The sequence below is a fragment of the Ursus maritimus genome, unplaced genomic scaffold (assembly GCF_017311325.1).
Source record: "Ursus maritimus isolate PB19 unplaced genomic scaffold, ASM1731132v1 scaffold_22, whole genome shotgun sequence".
In the NCBI taxonomy this organism is placed as follows: domain Eukaryota; kingdom Metazoa; phylum Chordata; class Mammalia; order Carnivora; family Ursidae; genus Ursus; species Ursus maritimus.
This window is the reverse complement of record NW_024424675.1, coordinates 5,035,535-5,054,017: the sequence shown is the minus strand read 5'-3', so window position 1 is coordinate 5,054,017 and position 18,483 is coordinate 5,035,535. Positions and strand designations below refer to the sequence as shown.

General features: G+C 46.1%; 1 protein-coding gene across 2 annotated transcripts in view; it reads left to right on the top strand.

The window, feature by feature from the left end:
* Positions 1-13,854, top strand: part of SLC24A3 (solute carrier family 24 member 3) — a 472,778-nt gene extending 458,924 nt beyond the window's left edge. For both annotated transcript variants that reach the window (XM_040637939.1, XM_040637940.1), the window contains exons 16-17: positions 7,897-7,962; positions 11,913-13,854. In XM_040637939.1, coding sequence (XP_040493873.1) covers positions 7,897-7,962; positions 11,913-12,062 — 216 coding nt within the window. In that variant the 3' untranslated portion in view covers positions 12,063-13,854. The remainder of the gene's footprint in view (positions 1-7,896; positions 7,963-11,912) is intronic.
* Positions 13,855-18,483: the final 4,629 nt, after the last annotated feature.

Genomic DNA, 18,483 nt, shown 5'->3' with positions numbered 1-18,483 from the left:
TCAGAATGACCCCATCTGAAGGGCAGGGGAGCTATGTGTTTATGCACCCACCCCAAGAGTCATTGCTACAGGGCAGCTTGGCACTTCCAGAGTTCGGGAAAAAGCCCTCCAGGCACAGACACTGGTACTGTTTGTGGAGAGGCAGCTGGTCCCACAAAAATGGTAAGAAGGGACACTGGGACTAGGATGGGGTCCCAGAGGCATCTGCCACAGTGGCATTTGTGGTTCTTACAGTTTATGCAGGACGGTTTTAGAAACGATAAGCAAGAAAGGCCAAGATGCCACTTTTAAAGGTTCTTAGTGGGTGAAGAGAACTCTGGCATTTTCCCTGTGCCCTGCAGGGTTCACGGAAGAGTCTAGAATTCACTGTCAGAATTCTAATTCTCAGTCTACACTGATCCTTTACCAGCTCCCTGGCCGTGTGTGATATTGTGATTTATAGTAAGAAATACATGTTTGAGGGCGCCTGGGTGGCACAGCGGTTAAGCGTCTGCCTTCGGCTCAGGGCGTGATCCCGGCGTTATGGGATCGAGCCCCACACACGTCAGGCTCCTCTGCTATGAGCCTGCTTCTTCCTCTCCCACTCCCCCTGCTTGTGTTCCCTCTCTCGCTGGCTGTCTCTATCTCTGTCGAATAAATAAATAAAAATCTTTAAAAAAAAAAAAGAAATACATGTTTGATCTTCATCCCTGTTTCCAGCACAGAGCTCCTAAAACTTCTGGAATTTTCGCAATGATGAGAGCTGTAAGATTTCTTCTGTTATGTTAATGATGTGACTTTCCTATCCCACCTAAGGGTGGGAGCTGGTTACCAGGAGAACCAACCACATGATTAAAAGATTGAAACTTTCAGTCCTACCCCTGACCGCCAGGGAGAGGAGAGAGGCTGGAAGTTGAATCTGTTTCCAGTAGCCAATGATTTAATCAATGCCCTATACAGTGAAGCCTCTATACAAACCCAGAAGGACGAGATTCGGAGAGCCTCCAGTTCAGTGAACACGTGGAGATTTGAGGAGAGTGGTTTGCTCAGAGACAGCACGGAGGCTCTGCTCCCTTTCCCCATACCTTGCCCTGTGCATCTCCTCCATCCGGCTGCTCCTAAGTTAGATCCTTCTATAACACGCTGGTCACCTAGTCAGTAAACTGTGTTCCGGAGTTCTGTGAGCCGCTCTAACAAACTAACCAAACCCAAGGAGAGGGTCCTTGGACTCTCCAATCTATAGCTAGTCCATCAGAAGCACAAGTGGCATCTGGACTTGTGAGTGGCATCTAGGGGCAGGAAGGACAGTCTTGTAGGACCAAGTCTATCCCCTGTGTGATCCGATGCTCTCACTGGGTAAGTAGTGCCAGAATTGAGTTAAATTGTTGGGGCGCCTTAGTGGCTCAGTCGGTTAAGCATCTGCCTTCTGCTCAGGTCATGATCCTGGAGTCCTGGGATCAAGTCTCACATCGAGCCCTGCATGGAGCCCCGCATTGAGCCCTGCATAGGCCTCCCTGCACAGCAGGGAGTCTGCTTCTCCCTCTGCCCCTCCCCCTGCTCATGCTCTCTCTCTCTCTCTCTCTCTCTCTCTCTCTCAAATAAATAAAATCTTTTTTAAAATTTAGTTAAATTGTAGGACACCCATCTGGGGGTCACAGAAATGCTTGGATGTGNNGGGAAAACCCATACCCACACACAAATGGGAATCGGTGAGCAGAATCTTACCTTGGCCAAGTGCTGAACTTGCCAGATCATCAGTTTTCTCATCTTTACACGGGAAAAACGAAACCCACCCTACCTACCTCCAGAGTCACCACTAGAATTACACACAGCCCTGTGTTTGTGAGAGCCCTTTGGATGGGACAGGACTCAGGCACCAGCTGCCATTGAAGCGCCTCTTCTCTGTAAGCTTATTCACTTCCTCACCTCATTTAATTGTTCTGGGAAAGAGATTCCTGCCCGGTGATATTTTACAACATCAGACCAAGGCTAGACACATCCATTTGGAGCCTACATCTACACCAGTGTTCAGTTACCCAAATCTGAAAATGCAAAGCGACATGCAGCATGCGTTCCAGGTCATAAATAAATTAGCAAAAATCCAGGGGCTCCTTATTTTTCCTAAAAGAATTCCTCTGGATGTGTGGAGCTGACCTCAAAATATAGAGAGATTTTAAACGGTAATGTGGGGAAGTCAGAATCTTTCAGGCTGGGGATTTTGGATTCCCAAACTGTGTAGGACTTAGGGAACTGTTTATGAACCACGTGCTCGCATAAAACTAGGTCTGAATGGGTGTTTGTGTATGCATCCAGATGAAAAAATATACATGCATCATGGGCTAAATTTCTGTTGACTTGGCAACCAGCCAGCCTTCTGTTTTCTCTGCAACAACTGCCATGACGGAATTAGAGAATGAATTCACGTATTTTGAAGGCAAGAAATAAAAACAGTGCTCAATGTTAGGTCAGTTGTGCCTTGCATGCTCTTCGGTGGGCATTGCCACGGAGATTTGCTGCATTTGCACTTAATGGACCCTGAATCTGTGACTCAGGAAGCAGGGAAACCATTGTTTAGATCAACACTATGCACAGCTAGAACTCCAAGTCTTGCAAAGGTAGTCCAGAGATGAGAAGGGTCCATGCTATTGTCTGGCTTAGCACGCCCCAAGAAACTAGTTTTTGAGGAGGTCGAGTTAAATTTGCTGCCTTTGGGAAACTTATTGGAGTGATGGAAATGTTTTATATCTTTTGGGGTTGTAGGTTACATGGTTACATGCATTTGTCAAAACTTAGCCAATAGGAGAGATTTGAACCTTTACTGTATGCAAATTATGCCTCAATTTTTTTTTACAAAAAAGCCTATTTTTGGTGCCCTCTCATTTTGTTGCTTAAAAAGATGAGCCTACGCAAATAATGAATCATGGAACATTACATCAAAAACTAAGGATATACTGTATGGTGACTAACATAACATAATAAAAGATTATTATTAAAAAAAAAAGATCAGCCTAAGGCCACCCCTACGTCAGTCTCTTCATCCAACTCTGCAATCTTGCCCCTTGCCACCCAGCCTGCCTCCAGTTTGCACACACACCCCATGTGTGTGCACACACATGCACATATACACATGCACAAACATACACTGTGTTCAACATCACCTACAGATGCTTATTTAAACGTACAGTGTATGTAGGCAAGTGGGGAACTAGGTACTGGGTGGAAGGAGAGAAAACTGAAGACCCAGGCATCTGCCATCAGGGCAGTGGGACTAGCTGGGGAGGTAGGAAGGCTACCCAGACAAGGTCAGGACATGATCTGCATCAGAAGTGGGGATAAGGCCAGCGAGGGCTCAGTGAACTTAGAAGAGACAAAAGGACTAAGGGAGTGATGGGCAGAATAGAGGTGAGGTGAGAAGGAGGTATGCACCCCATCTGACCAGACTGAGGTTTCAAAAGGGAGACAGCAGTGTGCCAAGGTGGGGAAGGTGCATCTCCCCTGTTTGGAGAGGCTCCTCATGACCAGCCAGAGAGAGGGGATGCTGGGGTGTGAAAGAGTGTGTTTGAGATTCACCATCTTCATTCTTGCTTCTCCTGTGGGTGAGAGGGGCTACTGTAGGTCTCCTTTCATTGTGTTTGTGAATTATAAATCGATGCATGTTAATAGCCACAAGCTGGAAGCAAGCCAGATGTCCATAAATAGGAGAATAATTAGATAAACCGTGAAATGTTTATGCTGTTATAAAAAGAAATGAGCTATTGATGCAATGAAAAATGCAAAGGAAATGAAGAAATCTTTAAAAATTATGCTAAGTAAAAGAATCCTGGTGTAAAAGAACACACATTATAGGGCTCCATTTATATGAAGTTTCTTGGACTGGCTAAACTTAGAAGCAGTGATTAATCCTGGGTGAGCCTGGTGAGGAAACAAGAGAACTTTCTGGGGAAGATGGAAGTGATCTCTATCATGGCTACAGTTTAGGTTACACAGGTATATGCAATTCTCAGAGCCCATTGAACAGTGCAGTTATGATTTGTGAATTTCACCATATGGAAATTACATCTAGAAACAGAAGACCTGTGAACTATAATCGAACCCTTTTGTAAAATGACATAATAAAATGGTGTAATTCCTTCAATTTTTCTGAATGCTTGAAAACTTTCATAATAAAATGTTAGGTAAAAAAAAGGCTATATGCTTTCATAAAAAAATAAACTGGGGAATTTTGGACAGGATTGCATTGTTTCTGGAACACCATCCAAAAATGGTGGCCAGGGTCTCCCTGCTCCCAGCCTCTCTCTGAGCAGTGTGCCCTGCTCCATTTCACTTCTGCAAGGAAATGGATTCATCATTTATTTATTGATTACATATTGAAGCATGTGGTCTGTGCTCACTCCTGTGCCAGGCAGAGGATAAAATCAGACGTGGTCCCTACCCTCATGGTGTTTGTCATCTACTAAGGCTTTGATCAGGGGGCTGCTGGGTGGTGGGTTTATAAAAGAAGTAGCTAGGGGTACCAGGGAAGGAATTAGGCAGCTCTTGAGTTGAGTGGAGAATAATGGCCTAGACACATTGAGAACTCACTATACACTGGGTCCTGTTCAAGCTTTTTAACATGGAATAATTCAGTTAATCCCCACAACCACCTCATGAGGTGGGAATTGTATTATCCCCATTTTACTTCTCAGAAAACTGAGGCATGGGGAAGTTAAGTCACTTTTCCATGATGATACAGCAAGTGGGTGACGGAGCAGGGATTCAGAAGGGGTTCAGTGAGCTGGATCTGGAGCCCATGCTCTAAACCAGAGGTCAGCAGACTTTCTGGAAAGGTCCAGAGGGGAACTATTTTAAGCCTGGTGGGCTATATTGTCTCTATGGAACTTCTCAGCTCTGTCACTGCAGAAGTAGACAATATGCAAATGAACGAGCTGAGCTCCAATAAATTTCATCTACAAAATCAGACTCGGCCCATGGCCCATAGTTGGCCAACTCCTGCCCCAAACTATCCATAGTCTCCAGTGATTGGGAGATGTTCAAGTTGGACCCAGAGGCAACTGAAGGAACCCTAATTCCTGACTGTCATGTCTGTGTGGAGGTGGGGGTTCAGATAGCAAGGAATCAATACAGGCTTTGAGAGCCCAGGTCTGTAATGAATGAAAAAACAAAAATTACCCCTGGGTGCATGTGGCAATCTGTTACCAAAGGAAGACTGCAGAGAAAAAGGTGAAAACGTGAAAAATACTCAGAAACCCCACCAAGTCAGTTGTCTTTAGTCTTTGGAGCCAGATTTAGAATTTTAGAAGCACCACTCTATGAGATTTTATGTCAATGGAGGAAGAGTAAAGTTCCAAAGCTCTAATTGAATATAATTGAATTTGAAGACAGAAGGCTTGGCCAAAGAGAACTTTCCTGCTTAGAACTTGGCTGTCACTGGCTCTGGGTTTCCTAAGGGCAAGAAATCACTTTACTCAATTCTTCTTGCTGACAAGGATTCAACCCTAGAGCTCAAAGGGTGAGCTGGGCTAGGAATGCACTGGCCATGTGCTTAGCAGAATCCATGCAATGTTGACAGTTAAGAGCTCAAAAGGGTTTCTGAGTGTGTGTTCACAGTTTCAGGGTGAGCCCAAGGACTGCGTGACGTGGACAGCTCCAGCACGCTCTTACTCTGCCGTAGGAGCTGCCATTTTGCTCTGAGGAGCCCTGCCCCTCCCGTGCAACTCTGACCAGGGTACATGTGGGATTATCGTAGGTTCAGTACGGACAGAATACTTTTTCATTAGAAGGCATTCATGATATACTCCTGGATACTGGCCTCTCTGTACCTACACAGCTGATGAAAGGAGGAAATCTCTCTACAGCCAGGTGGCGGGTTTGCAGGAAGATAAGCTACCAGCTGGACAGGGGTGGATCCGATCCCTCATTTTTTTTACGCGGACTTATCCAGGTCAACCCATTGCTTTAGTGTCACAGAGATCTGATTTGAGTCCTTTGCTCTTAAGAAGGCATTTGGTGGCTAGGAATAATTTCCAGCTGGGGTTCAGCAGATGGTTGGCTCACATGGATTGTGCCTGCAGGGGAGAGGGTCCAGTGCATTCCCTCTGTGACAGAACATTGCATAAGGAGATATGTTATGCTCTTGAGTCCCACACAAAGGTTTTGACTGTTAAGGGCATGGAGTTTCCTGTCACCAAAAGGTAAACCGAACACACCCACCTACAGAGACACCTACCTGTTCCCATATCTACACCCCAGAGGTGACCTGGTAAAAGGGTGGCAAGAGGCACCTTGAACCTTGTCAGAAGGGCCCCAAACCACTTCTACAAATAATAACCACTCAGTTCTCTAATGAAATGATCAACCTGACTTGCTTTTCCTTCCTGTGGATACAGGTGAGTCTTTGACTCCTAGCAGAACAGTGTATGTTGGTGGGGGCTCTATGGTCCCCAAACCTCAATGCAGATAAGGCTTTCTAAGAGACCTGGTGAAAATGAATATCAAAATCCCAGCCCCAAAACCCGTGGAGATCAGAGGTGGATTTAGCCTCAGTACTAGCTCAAAGCCAGTGGTTCTTAAACTTTCTCATGCATCAGAACCACCTGGAGGGTTTGTTAAAACACATGGATGAACCCATCCCCAATGTTTCTGATTCAGGACTTCTAGGAGGGGCCTGAAATCCTGCATTTCTAGCAAGCCCCCAGGCGACACTGGTCCAGAGAGGAAGCTTTGAGCATGGGTGCTCTAAGGCATACCTCCTATTTCGGGGTAGCCGACCTCATGACCTTTGACCTAGGTCAAGGCAGAAGAGACATCTTCTCTACACAATGAAAGAAACTCTATGTAACCTTTTTTGGCTGGGTTGGCCTCTATATATTCCCCACCCACCTGCGCAGTACTGCAGCCACAAATCACATGTGGCTCTTTAAATGTAAATCTGAATTAATTGAAGATAAGATTAAAATTTTTGTTCAGTTGTAAGAGCCACCTGTGCCTAACGGCTGCCGTATGGAACAACACAGATAAAGGACATTTTCATCGTGGCAGAAATTTCTACTGGACAGCGCTATTTTATAAGAATTCCAAAAATTGTTTCTCTCTTTCTCTTCAGTGTTCGGCAGCTAACCCCACTGTCTTACTCTGAAAGACTAACAAAACAAAATCCTTTTACGAATATCAGGAGTGGAATGTTAACTCTTTCCTTGTCTTTGCTTGCTTACAAGAGCAAGACTCATCCACCTCTTCCCGTCCAGTCTGGGGGGAGTTCACAGACAATTTAATGCAAAAGAGATAAAAAGTTTAGGGGCGGCTGGGTGGCTCAGTCGGTTGAGCGTCTGCCTTTGGCTCGGGTCATAATCCCAGCATCCTGGGATCAAGTCCCGCATCAGGCTCCCTGCTCTGCGGGGAGTCTGCCTCTCCCTCTGCCCTTCCCCCACTGCTTGTGATCTCTCTCTCTCTCTGTCTCTCTCTCACTCTCTCTCTAATAGAGAAATAAAATCTTTTAAAAAAAGTTTAGTAATATTTTTCAAAATATTGCTCCCATCCCTCATGTCGTGAGATTTACCCTAAAAGTTGTATGTCAAGAAAGCACATGCTCCCTGGAGATCAGGTCCACAGGATAGTGTTGTGGACACCAAGAATCAGGCCAAACATGACAGAGAATTCAAGTGGCCATGGGACAGCCCAGTGGGTACCACCTCTGGAGGGAAGGACGGGGTTGGACTGAGAGGGAACAAGACAAGGGCACCCCGGCTGTCCTAGTAAAGTGCACGTCCCTGCTCCCCATGGCAGAGCGTGGCTGTCCAAGCTCCCTTTTCTTTGCCATCCTAAAGGAGAGATTTGGACTGACCGCTACTCAGAGTTGCTTCAGCCCCTGCACTGAGCAGATGCCTTTTTGGAAGCCTAACTGCACATCCTTTCTTACAGATTCGGCTAAACAGCAGAGGACTGATCTACTCCGTGGGCTTACTCCTGGCCTCTGTCTTTGTCACGGTAGGGCTACAGCTCATCCCCTCTCAAGTTCCTGTGACTCCTCCCCCCACCCCCGCCCTTGGGTTTTTTGGCTACAGAGTTTGTTTGGACACCAGATGGGCTTGGCTTCCGGGTGGATGGGGACAATCAGCCTCCAGATGTCCCGTCTCCTTCATGGCTGTTTCCTTTAGAAGTGGATCCTAGCAACTCACTAGAAAGCCTCCCCTCTTTATGAAAGGAGCCAGCCCTCCTCTGAGAAGCATGCCCTGCTTCATGTCAAGCCCAAGCCATTTTATCAAAAGCAAAGGGGAGATCCCATTTCTTCTGCAAGATTAGTCAAGAGGAGGGCAGATTCCAATTACTTACCTGTTCCAGGTTAATAAGCATTTCATAAACCCATGCATTTGACCAATACTCAGAGACTAAGAATACATTATTTTACTGACAATGTACGTTTATGCCATTCTGCTATCTTGGCCATTATATCTACTTGTATAATTTGATATTCCAACTCAGCTGACATGTTTTGGTGGGAATCGATTCACACCAATACATGGACTGGTCCACATGAAGTATCTGTTAACATACAAGAATGCAGTTGAATTCTCACATTAGAAAACACTGAGATGCGGTCATTAAATTACACTAGCACATGAACGTCTATACGCTAGGGAATAGGAATTCAGAAGGGCAGGCAGAAAGCTGGAGGTCATTGACAGGGTCAGGATGTGAGTCAGATGTCAAGGATTCACTAAGGCAAATACTGCCTTACACAGAAGTGGGTATCTATGCAATCCTTTGTTCTGTAGCTTAGGTTCTTTAGCTCTCGTGTGACTTATGCTTATGATACCTGTCATAGCCACACATTGTGCTTAATGCTTTGTATACATTTTCCCATTTGGAGCTCACCACATGCCCATTGGGTAGACACTACATCAACCCCATTATACAGGTGAACATCTGAGGGGGCGCCTGGGTGGCTCAGTCATTAAGTGTCTGCCTTCGGCTCAGGGCATGATCCCAGGGTCCTGGGATCGAGCCCCACGTCGGGCTCCCTGCTCTGCTGGGAGCCTGCTTCTTCCTCTCCCACCCCCCTGCTTGTGTTCCCTCTCTTGCTGGCTGTCTCTCTCTCTCTGTCAAATAAATAAATAAAATCTTTAAAAAAAAACTTAAAAAAAAGATGAGCAGAGAAAGACAATTATGATATGGTTTCACTCATTTATGGAACATAAGAAATAGGACGATCAGTAGGAGAAGGAAGGGTAGAAGGAAGGCGGGTAAAGAGAAGGGGGAATGAACCGTGAGAGACTGTGGATTCTGGGAAACAAACTGAGGGCTTCAGAGGGGAGGGGGGTGGGGGATTGGGATAGGCCAGTGATGGGTATTAAGGAGGGCACATATTGCATGGTGCACTGTGTGTTATATGCAAATAATGAATCATGGAACATTATATCAAAAACTAAGGATATACTGTATGGCGACTAACATAACATAATAAAAAATTATTATAAAAAAAAAGATGAACATCTGAGGCCTTCTAGAGAAATTGACCACATGAATGTAGGGCCAAGCCATCTGACATCAGAGCACATGCTTACAGCTACATTTGTACAACCTGTAGGAGATGGGGCTAGCCACCACCTGGGATGTTGAAATGGGGTTGCGGGAAGATGGAAGAGAAGCAGGTTTTTCAGGGGTGGGGGAAGAGCAATTTCGAACATCTTGAGCTTGCAGTGCCTGTTCGACACCCAAGGGAGAGGTCAAAAAGGCCATTGGAAAGATGAGTCTGAGTTTAGGAGAAACGTCCAAGCTGGAGGCCCCAGAATGTGGACAGTATTTAAAGCCATGCAATTAGCTGCAGGCAGCAAGGGGGTGAGCAAGGACAGAAAAGACAAGAGGCCCAACATCCAAGTCTTGGTGTCCTCTGGTAGTTAGAGGTCAGGATGATGATAATAAAACACCAAAAGAAACAGAATGAGCAGTCAGAGAGGTAGGAGGAAAACCAGGAAAGTATGGCATCTGGAAGCCAAGTGGAAAGGTATTTCAGGGTGGAGGTAGTGATTGGCTCTGTCACGGGAGATGAGTCCTGAGCATTGGCCATTTAGGTTAGTGATACAGTGTTGTCAGTGTTCTTGATGAGAGGGTGCTTGTGTGGGTCAATGAGGCAGAAGGTTGAGTAGGACAAGTTAACAGAATAGAAGGACAGAAATTGGACACAGTAGTATTTACAACTCTTTCAAGTCATCTTGCTGTAAAAAAAGGAGAGAAGTGGCAATCCAGAAAAAATGTTGTTTTTTAAGAGGAGAGAACTAGCAGCATTCTTGCATCCCAGTTGGAGTAATCCAGGGGTGGGGCGGGGAGATGGAGATGGAGATGACAGAGGGGCAGTTGCCGGGGCCATGTTCTTGAGTGGTGAGGGGAGGTGGGGTTGTGTACACATGTGGAGGAGTGGGCCGTGGGCAGGGCCGAGGGCAGCGGGGCCTCACCAGCAGGAGAGAAGGCAAGCAAGTAGGTCTGGTGGTGGGAGCTCTGTGGATGGGAACATGGTCATGTGCTGAGAGTAAAGATGGAGAAGGAGGTGAGGGGGTTCTGAGAAGAGGGGAGAGGCTGGAAACAGCCATCCAAGAAAGGGAGAGACAGTGCACTTAGGGAAATGTGGGATGATTGCCATAGATGGTCCCCTCAAGGTTTGTGGTATTGAGTTTGAAGTGAGACCCTTCGGCATGGCCAGACATTTTCCTCCAGCTTGGGTCAGCAGCATGGAAGCAACATGGAGTCGCTGGAGGCTGGGCTTGAGCCTGAGGCTGTGGCTCCACCAATGGGAGGACAATAGCGCCAGAGAGAGGCCAGTGAATGGTGGTAGATGCCCAGGGGTGGTTCTAGAGATTGCTGGTGGGATTTCAGCAGGGTAAGGTGGGATAGGGGTGGGTCCAAGGGGTGGTGTGCAGTGGAATGGTGGTGGTAGCAGTGAATTCTGGGCCCTGCTGGTCTGCAGAGTTGTGGGAGGGAGGGCACCAGATGGACTAAGCTGGAAAGAGGAGATGGCAGAGAGCGGGATGAATGACACTGAGACGATGGAGTTGTTTCTGTTCTTGCTCATCACCGGCTCTCAGCTGCGTAGCTGTCCAGCAGAACTTGTCCTGTGGCCTGCGCCTGTACCTGCCCTGACAGCACCCACTGGCCACGTGTGGATGTGGAGCATGTGACATGTGGCTGGTACAACTGAACAACTGAGTTTTTAATATTATTGGACTTACGTTCAGATCTGGGCAGCCACATGAGACTAGTGGGTGCAGTGCAGGTGCAGGGTGGGAGATAGGGTAGAGGACAGGTGTTGGGAAGAGCCTCTCTGGGGACCAGTGAAATCCTGGGGAAGGATGCCAGGGTGCTGTAGATAAGAGTGGCAGTGAGTGGGACTCGGGGTTCTGAGGAAGGGAAACGGGGAGAGGCTGGGTTCGCATGTGGACTGTAGCCAGGTAGGATGGAGTGTGACTATTCAAAGGCTTTAGAATTCAAGCTGGGTGTTTTGGGGAAGCAGCAGTGAGGAGCAAGTGGTACAACTCCCTTGCCTCCAGGCGTGGGAATGGAAGAGATGTGGCCACCACCTGCCGGGAGATTCGTTCTCAGGAAGAGCCACGGGCTGCTTGGGGACAAGAGGGTGAAGAGTCAGAGCAGGTGCTGCGGGCACAGATCAGTGCTGTTTTGGAGTCCAGGGGAAGTGTGGTGGCCTCTGTGCCTATGTCAATTGGTCACATCATTACGACTTTTTAAAGTTATTTTAAAGTTCTGACTTCCCTTCTTCTTGATTTTGGTGTTCTGAGCTTCCAAAATGAGAGCAATGGGCTTGGGGGGCTCAGAGACACTTGGTGCCCTGCGAGGTCGGCCACTGTTGGCCCCTCCCCCCCAAAGCCCCCCTCCCCGCCTGATGCCGCCTCCTCCAGCGCCCTCTGACCCCGCTGTATGTGTTGCAGGTGTTTGGTGTTCACCTGAACAAGTGGCAGCTGGACAAGAAGCTCGGGTGCGGGTGCCTTTTCCTGTACGGCGTGTTCCTGTGCTTCTCCATCATGACGGAGTTCAATGTGTTCACGTTTGTGAACTTGCCCATGTGCGGGGACCACTGACACGCCCGGCCGCCCGCCGAGCCTTGGTCCTCCTTTTCTGTGCAATACAAGATCCAGCCGCACCCCGAGTCACGCGGGCCCCCTCGGGGCCGGGGCCTCCGGCTCTCCCGCGCTGGTCACAGGCCTCCGCTCCTGCCTCGGTGGCCCAGGCTGTCCCGCCCCTCCCTGCTCCCTCTCCTCCTCCGTGGGTGCCTCCCGCCCACCCCTTCCTGTCTCCTCCGTGTGAAGACTCTGACATCCGCGTGAATTTTCAAGCTCCATTTTTGAACAGCGACTGAGATTCTAGAAAAAACAAAAACAAAAAACAAAACTGGCTGCTAACTGGCCCAAGCCAGGCAAAACTTACTACAATCCCTCCTCCTTTTTTAAGTTATTGGATGGAAGACAAACCTAATTTATGACCTGAGACTGTCAAAGGAATAGAGAGGAGAGGGTATATCGATGCTAGGGAGTGTTTGGGATTTCCTGATGTTTTGAGATGATGCCTAGGTGACTGGGTTTGGGGAGATGATTTCACTTTGGGGGGGGAGCTTCCCCCTTTTCTTCCTTTTCTTCCAGAGATGGAGAGCTTCTCTTGCATCTTCTTTCACTGGGCTCTGGATTAGCAGACGATCCACAGGTTGTCCCTGCCATGTGTTCTGGGACCGTATCCCAGGCACGGCAGAATATGCATGGATTTAGTGCTTAGTAGAGGAACATGTGGGCAGGGCCACCGGGAACAGATGCGTGAGGTTTCCTACCCAAGGACGCCTCCCGGAAGTCCTGTAGGCATTACCAAGGGGGCACGAGGCTTTCCAGGAAGAAGACAGCTTCCCACATAGCCATTAGGATCATCTTTTTCTCACTAGGTTCCTTCTAGTCTCTCAAGCAATAGTTCTAGCCTGCCTGAGGCCTTGGATGAGGGGCCCTGGTGACACTCCCCACCCGCGAGGAGCCAGGCAGTCAGCACCAGAAGCTTCCCAGCCCGTGAGTCCCTGAGATGCGCACTCGTCGCTTGGTATTTGGGGTGACAGGGAGTGACCCAGAGGCCACCACAGCTTTTCGTGCAGGAGTTACAGACACTGGTTTCTTGGAAAATGGAGAGAAGCACACTTTGCACAGACGTCGTCAATAAAGTCCCAATTTGCCACTCGGTATTGAGTACACTGGACCCTGACAGCTGGCTCTTGGGCCAGCGTCCTTCCTCATGGGACGCCTCCGCCAAGCTGCCCCAGCTCCGCCCCTCCCATCCTGGAGGGATGGCTGGGGAAGGAGAAAACAGAGAACTGACTGACACCTTTGGAACCCCAGAATGTGTTCAATGCAGACTCGCTCAAGGGCATAAGTTATTGTGAACGTTGTTGCCAATCACTGCTCAACAGCCCTGCTAGATTTTGTATGATGCTGAATTATTATGCAGACTAATTCCACCGAGTTGAGACCCACCCATGCTTGTTACACTTGTATTTATTGAAACTGTGGATTCTTGCCTGTGCTGCCCCCTGTATTTACTTTAAGCACTGATCACTTATCATTCATTCAGTATGGTTTTCCCCCCCGTCCCTTGTACACATTCTGGTATGAATTGTAAAAATAACCTGCTACAAATTGGTTGAATGTTTCTGTCAATGGTGCAAACCGAGGCCAGCGTTAGCTGATGGGGCACCTGCCCGAAGGAGGACCAGGAGAGGAAATCACCAATTTGGGCTCTCAGAGCTAAGACACACGTATTGATTCTGTTGCACATTTTGCACTGGTTTATGGAGATTGTTTTCTTGGACGGATAGTGTAAAATAAACTTCTCTGTTCTGTATCCTTTCTTGAGCAGCGCGCTTTACTTCCCCTCCTAGAGTGTTGCCTGTTTTAACTACACTGACCAGTATGCGTGGAAAGAAAGGGCCAGGTATTCATGCTTCTACTCTTTCTGGGTGGACTCAGCTGGATAGCTGGCAAATGTCTGGTGGACTGCAAGTGTGAAGTTGCAAACCATGGGTCTTCTCTAAATCTTTCAGGGACTTTGGATCTACCATCCTGTAGAATCCATGCAACGCTCTGTTAGGAATTCTTTCAGCAGAGGAAGAGATTCCAGCACTGGTGATAATGTTCAGCAGCATTCAAGTTCTTTATCCTGTCTGATCTGACTACTTTTCAGTTGTGAAAATGCAGACTTCTCTGAAGCTAACTCCTGAAAAGGAAGAGTAACGTGTCGTTGTAATAAGCCACATTCTTACCCTGAGTGACTCCCAAGAAATAATTACCCAGATCTAAAAGTAGACCAAGGTTAGTGAACAAGCCAGGTTTCCACCTGAAGCAACAGAATTCATTCATAGAAATCAGAAGAAAAATTGCCAGTAAGTCACAGCACGAACTTCTATTTACGTAAAAAAATATATATTCCCCTGGGGGCACCTGGGTGGTTTAGTTGGTTAAGTGCCTGACTCTTGACCTTAGCTCAGGTCTTGATCTCAAGGTCATGAGTTCAAGCCCCATGTTGGGCTCCACCCTGAGTGTGGAACCTACTTAAAATATATATATATATATATTTTTTTTTCCCCCTGATTGGTGGGAAAAAGTACATAGCTTTGAGTGTTGACATCTAAAAATGCTTTACCACTCTATTTGTGCTTTTTTATAAATATATGCTGGACACGGACAGGATATTTTCATTATTCTGATTAGTGCTTTCTATATTGGTCTTAATTAGTTTTAGTCTTAGGGAAAACATTTGATCTGAAGCTTGATTTTTTTTTCTTTCAAGCACACTTTCTATGATATCTTTAGAAACTGTGGTTCCATGCTAAATTTCTCAGAGAAAAAAATCATGGCATAAGGTAAAGTTCCCATGCATAATGATTGCCAACCTAGGAACTGGGAGGGTTTCCTATATGAAATGAGCACTTGGCCTATTTCTGCCCAGATCCCTGCCATGCACGATTATGTCTTGAGTTATCCACTGAGAATGTGGTTCTAAGTGAGCTGGCTCTCCAATGATGCAAAATAGCTAATGTTGCTATTTTCACTGCTTCCACTGTTCTGGGATTTATTTGGGAGGGGTTAGAATGGATGTGAGGGAAGAACTTTGATTCAATATGCCATACCTGACAATAACACCAGAGAACCCTCTCAGCAATTTTCTGGAGTGTGCTGGTGAACTCCTCAGGCTGTGATCTTGGGCATAAAGGGGCAAGGGAAGGTGGATGCTGGAGTTTGCCCTTCTTCTTCAGCACATCCTGGTTGACTCCACAAGGAGGAACTGCCAGAAAGTCCTCTTTTTCTGGAAAATATATTCCCAACCAAGCCCTGGCCTGCTGGGGCCCCTGCCAGCACACATGTCTGTTAGGTGGCATTGGATGCACTGAGAAGCCACAACACAGGGAAGTTTCCAGAAGGCTTCTGTCCCCCTTCTGAAGGAAGGCACTGGCTCTACCTTTTTAGGGGTACTGCCCTTTTATAGGTACTTATTTTCTCTCTACTTCCAAAAAGACCTGGCTGGAGGATAGGTGGGTGATTATGTTTTCCTAAGTCTGTTGCTGCAGACGCCTATCATGAATTCGAATGCTAAAGATTTGAGATTCTGTATGTCTCAGTGAATCTGGACTCACTTTAGGCATGCAGGCTTCAAAGAAAAACCTAAATGTTTAAAAATGGGGGGAGAGGGGTGATAATATTTTAAGGTCTCAGACGGTTTTGAAGTGTGGTATATAAAATAGGAATAACACCGAACTTGCAATAAATGTAATAAAACATAGCCTTAGAGCTTTACCTAATTGGTCATGAAAATACTCAGATTGTTGGGAGAAATTGGAAGTGGGAAATTGGTGTTGGTGATGCTCCTTCTAAGATTTATTTATTCTCACCTTTTCAAAATCGGATAATTGTTCCATTAACAGGCTAATTATCCAATTACTCTGACCCATTTTGATCAGCTCTTTTGAAGTAGATGGGAGATTTCCATGTTGAATTTTGTGTAGACTCATACTAATTATTGGTCTCATTTATTTTTATATTTTCTGCAATAACTGCTCAACACACACACACCATCTATCTGACATCAAAACTCTATGAAAACAATCTAATGGATCTTTGAAAACTTTCCAAATATCCAGCTGTCTGTTATGATATAACTTCAGGAGGAATTGGGTAGGTTCAGCCAACGTTTCTCTGATAAATAAAAAGCCATGTGTCCATTGCATCATCCTCCGGAGATGTGGGGCACTTAGAGATGCTGAAAAGTCAGGCGCTGAGGCCATGGACAAGCAAAGGATTAGCAACATGCATAAGATAAATGATGTGATGCCCCAGAATTGATTTCACATTGAGCTTTATGCTTAGTTTCGAAACCCAGGGCAGAGCAATAAAACTCCACCAAAAGCTCTCAAATGGCTTCCTGTTGCACTCAGAACATTTATTTCCTTAATAAATTGTGACCAGTGGTCCCATTAATTTTTTACTGAGCTTCAATTTGGCAAACACTCTTACCAAGTTGTAGAGATTTTAAATGTAGTGAATAGTTGTAGTTACTACTCATTTTGGTTTTGGTCTTTGCTTTTACAGCAGGTAGGAGAGAAGAGAAGATTTAAGACCACATTGGCATATATGCCACTTCAGGGTTTTCCTGCTAAAATTAACTTACATAAATGTATGCATATATACATACAATTCTTTACAAGACTTCAAACTTATCCTGTTTATCAAAAACTGAATTTGATGATATCACATCTTCTGGTAACTGATTCCAGAAAACTGCATACAAAACTTGAAATGACGTGTGACAAGGAATTTCAGGATCCTGGCAGTTGTTTTGAGGGATTCTGAGTCACGCCCACAGGCCGTTGCTAAAAAGAGAAGCACCTGTGTGCAAAGGTGCTTTCAGCAGAAAGCTAACACTTTTAAATGTTTGCAGAAGAAACGATGTACTCAGTTTTGTATCCTTCTTTTTGATACATTAATCATATGTATCATCTCCCTCCCAGATGCAGGATGATAAGTTTAGATGCTCTGTCCATCATCAATTCTCTAACCACCAATGGGTTTGAACAAAAATGCCCATTGCTGTAGTTTTAGGAGAATTTATTTTGTTGACTTTTACAGGTCCAAACAACCAGTTCCAGATTATCTGAAAATTTATTGTCATATCAGGTTGAATTATTCCCTCCAGTTGCTTAAAAGTTAAGTACTCTATTCAACTTCATGTATGAGAAAATGCATTTACCTACATTCGCTCATGGTCTGAAATCCAAGCTTCCCAAAGTTAAGCGCCAATTGGAATTACTTGGAGACTTACTCAAATATAGATTTTCAGTCCAGTAGGTCAAAGAATTTGCATTTCTCACCACCCCCCAGATGCTACCCCTGCTGGGTCTGGGTCCCACTTTGAGAACCACTGGTATAAATAATGTCCTTTGTCCAGAAAACCTATACTAGCCTCTACCGATATTACTGGTGTACAGCTTGAGGAAAACACACACACACACACACACACACAGGTGTACTATTTCTTTCATCCTTTCAAAATTCTATTTTCTTTCTACTTCCATTGAGATCTACCAATGGCTGAAAGTAAGAAAAGAAATTTGGGCAACTCCATAATCTACATTCTCTATCATCCTGCAGCATCTTTGCTTCCTGCCAAAAACAACTTTTAAATTAAAACCGAACAAGATCTTGGGGCGCCTGGATAGCGCAGTCGTTAAGCGTCTGCCTTCGGCTCAGGGCGTGATCCCGGCGTTCCGGGATCGAGTCCCACATCGGGCTCCTCGGCTGGGAGCCTGCTTCTTCCTCTCCCTCTCCCCTGCTGTGTTCCCTCTCTCGCTGGCTGTCTCTCTGTCACATAAATAAATAAAAATCTTTAAAAAAAAAAACAAACAAGATCAAAGTTAATGATTTAAGATGAGAGGAGAGAAAGCCAAGATTCTGGGTGGAGTTATTAGCTCCGTAGAGATGGAACTTAGGCAACCACCAATTCTTTCACAGTAAAAAGGTTTAGTTATAAACTCCAACAAGAGAGGAGTGCCTGGGTGGCTCAGTACCTGGATGGCTAAGTCGGTTAAGCATCTACCTTCAGCTCAGGTCATGATCCCTGGGCCCAGGGATGGAGATCCCCATCAGGCTCCCTGCTCAGAAGGGAGTCTGCTTCTCCCTCTCCCTCTGCCCCTCCCCCCACTCGAGCACGTGCTCGTCCTCTCTCTCTCAAATAAATAAAATCTTAAAAAAAAAAACCTCCAACCAAGAGAAATTAATGGTGAATACAGGAGAAATTTCCTGCCCATGAACTCCCATTCACACATTACGACTATGTACAGCCAATTTTCTAATCTAAAAAGGTTATTTTGATGCAAAGCTATCCAACAAAGATGTCATGGTTCAGAAAAGAAAGAAAAGGTTTACACCAGAATTGGCCTTCAAGGCCCCAAATGCTTCAAACATTCATGCATACCCACTT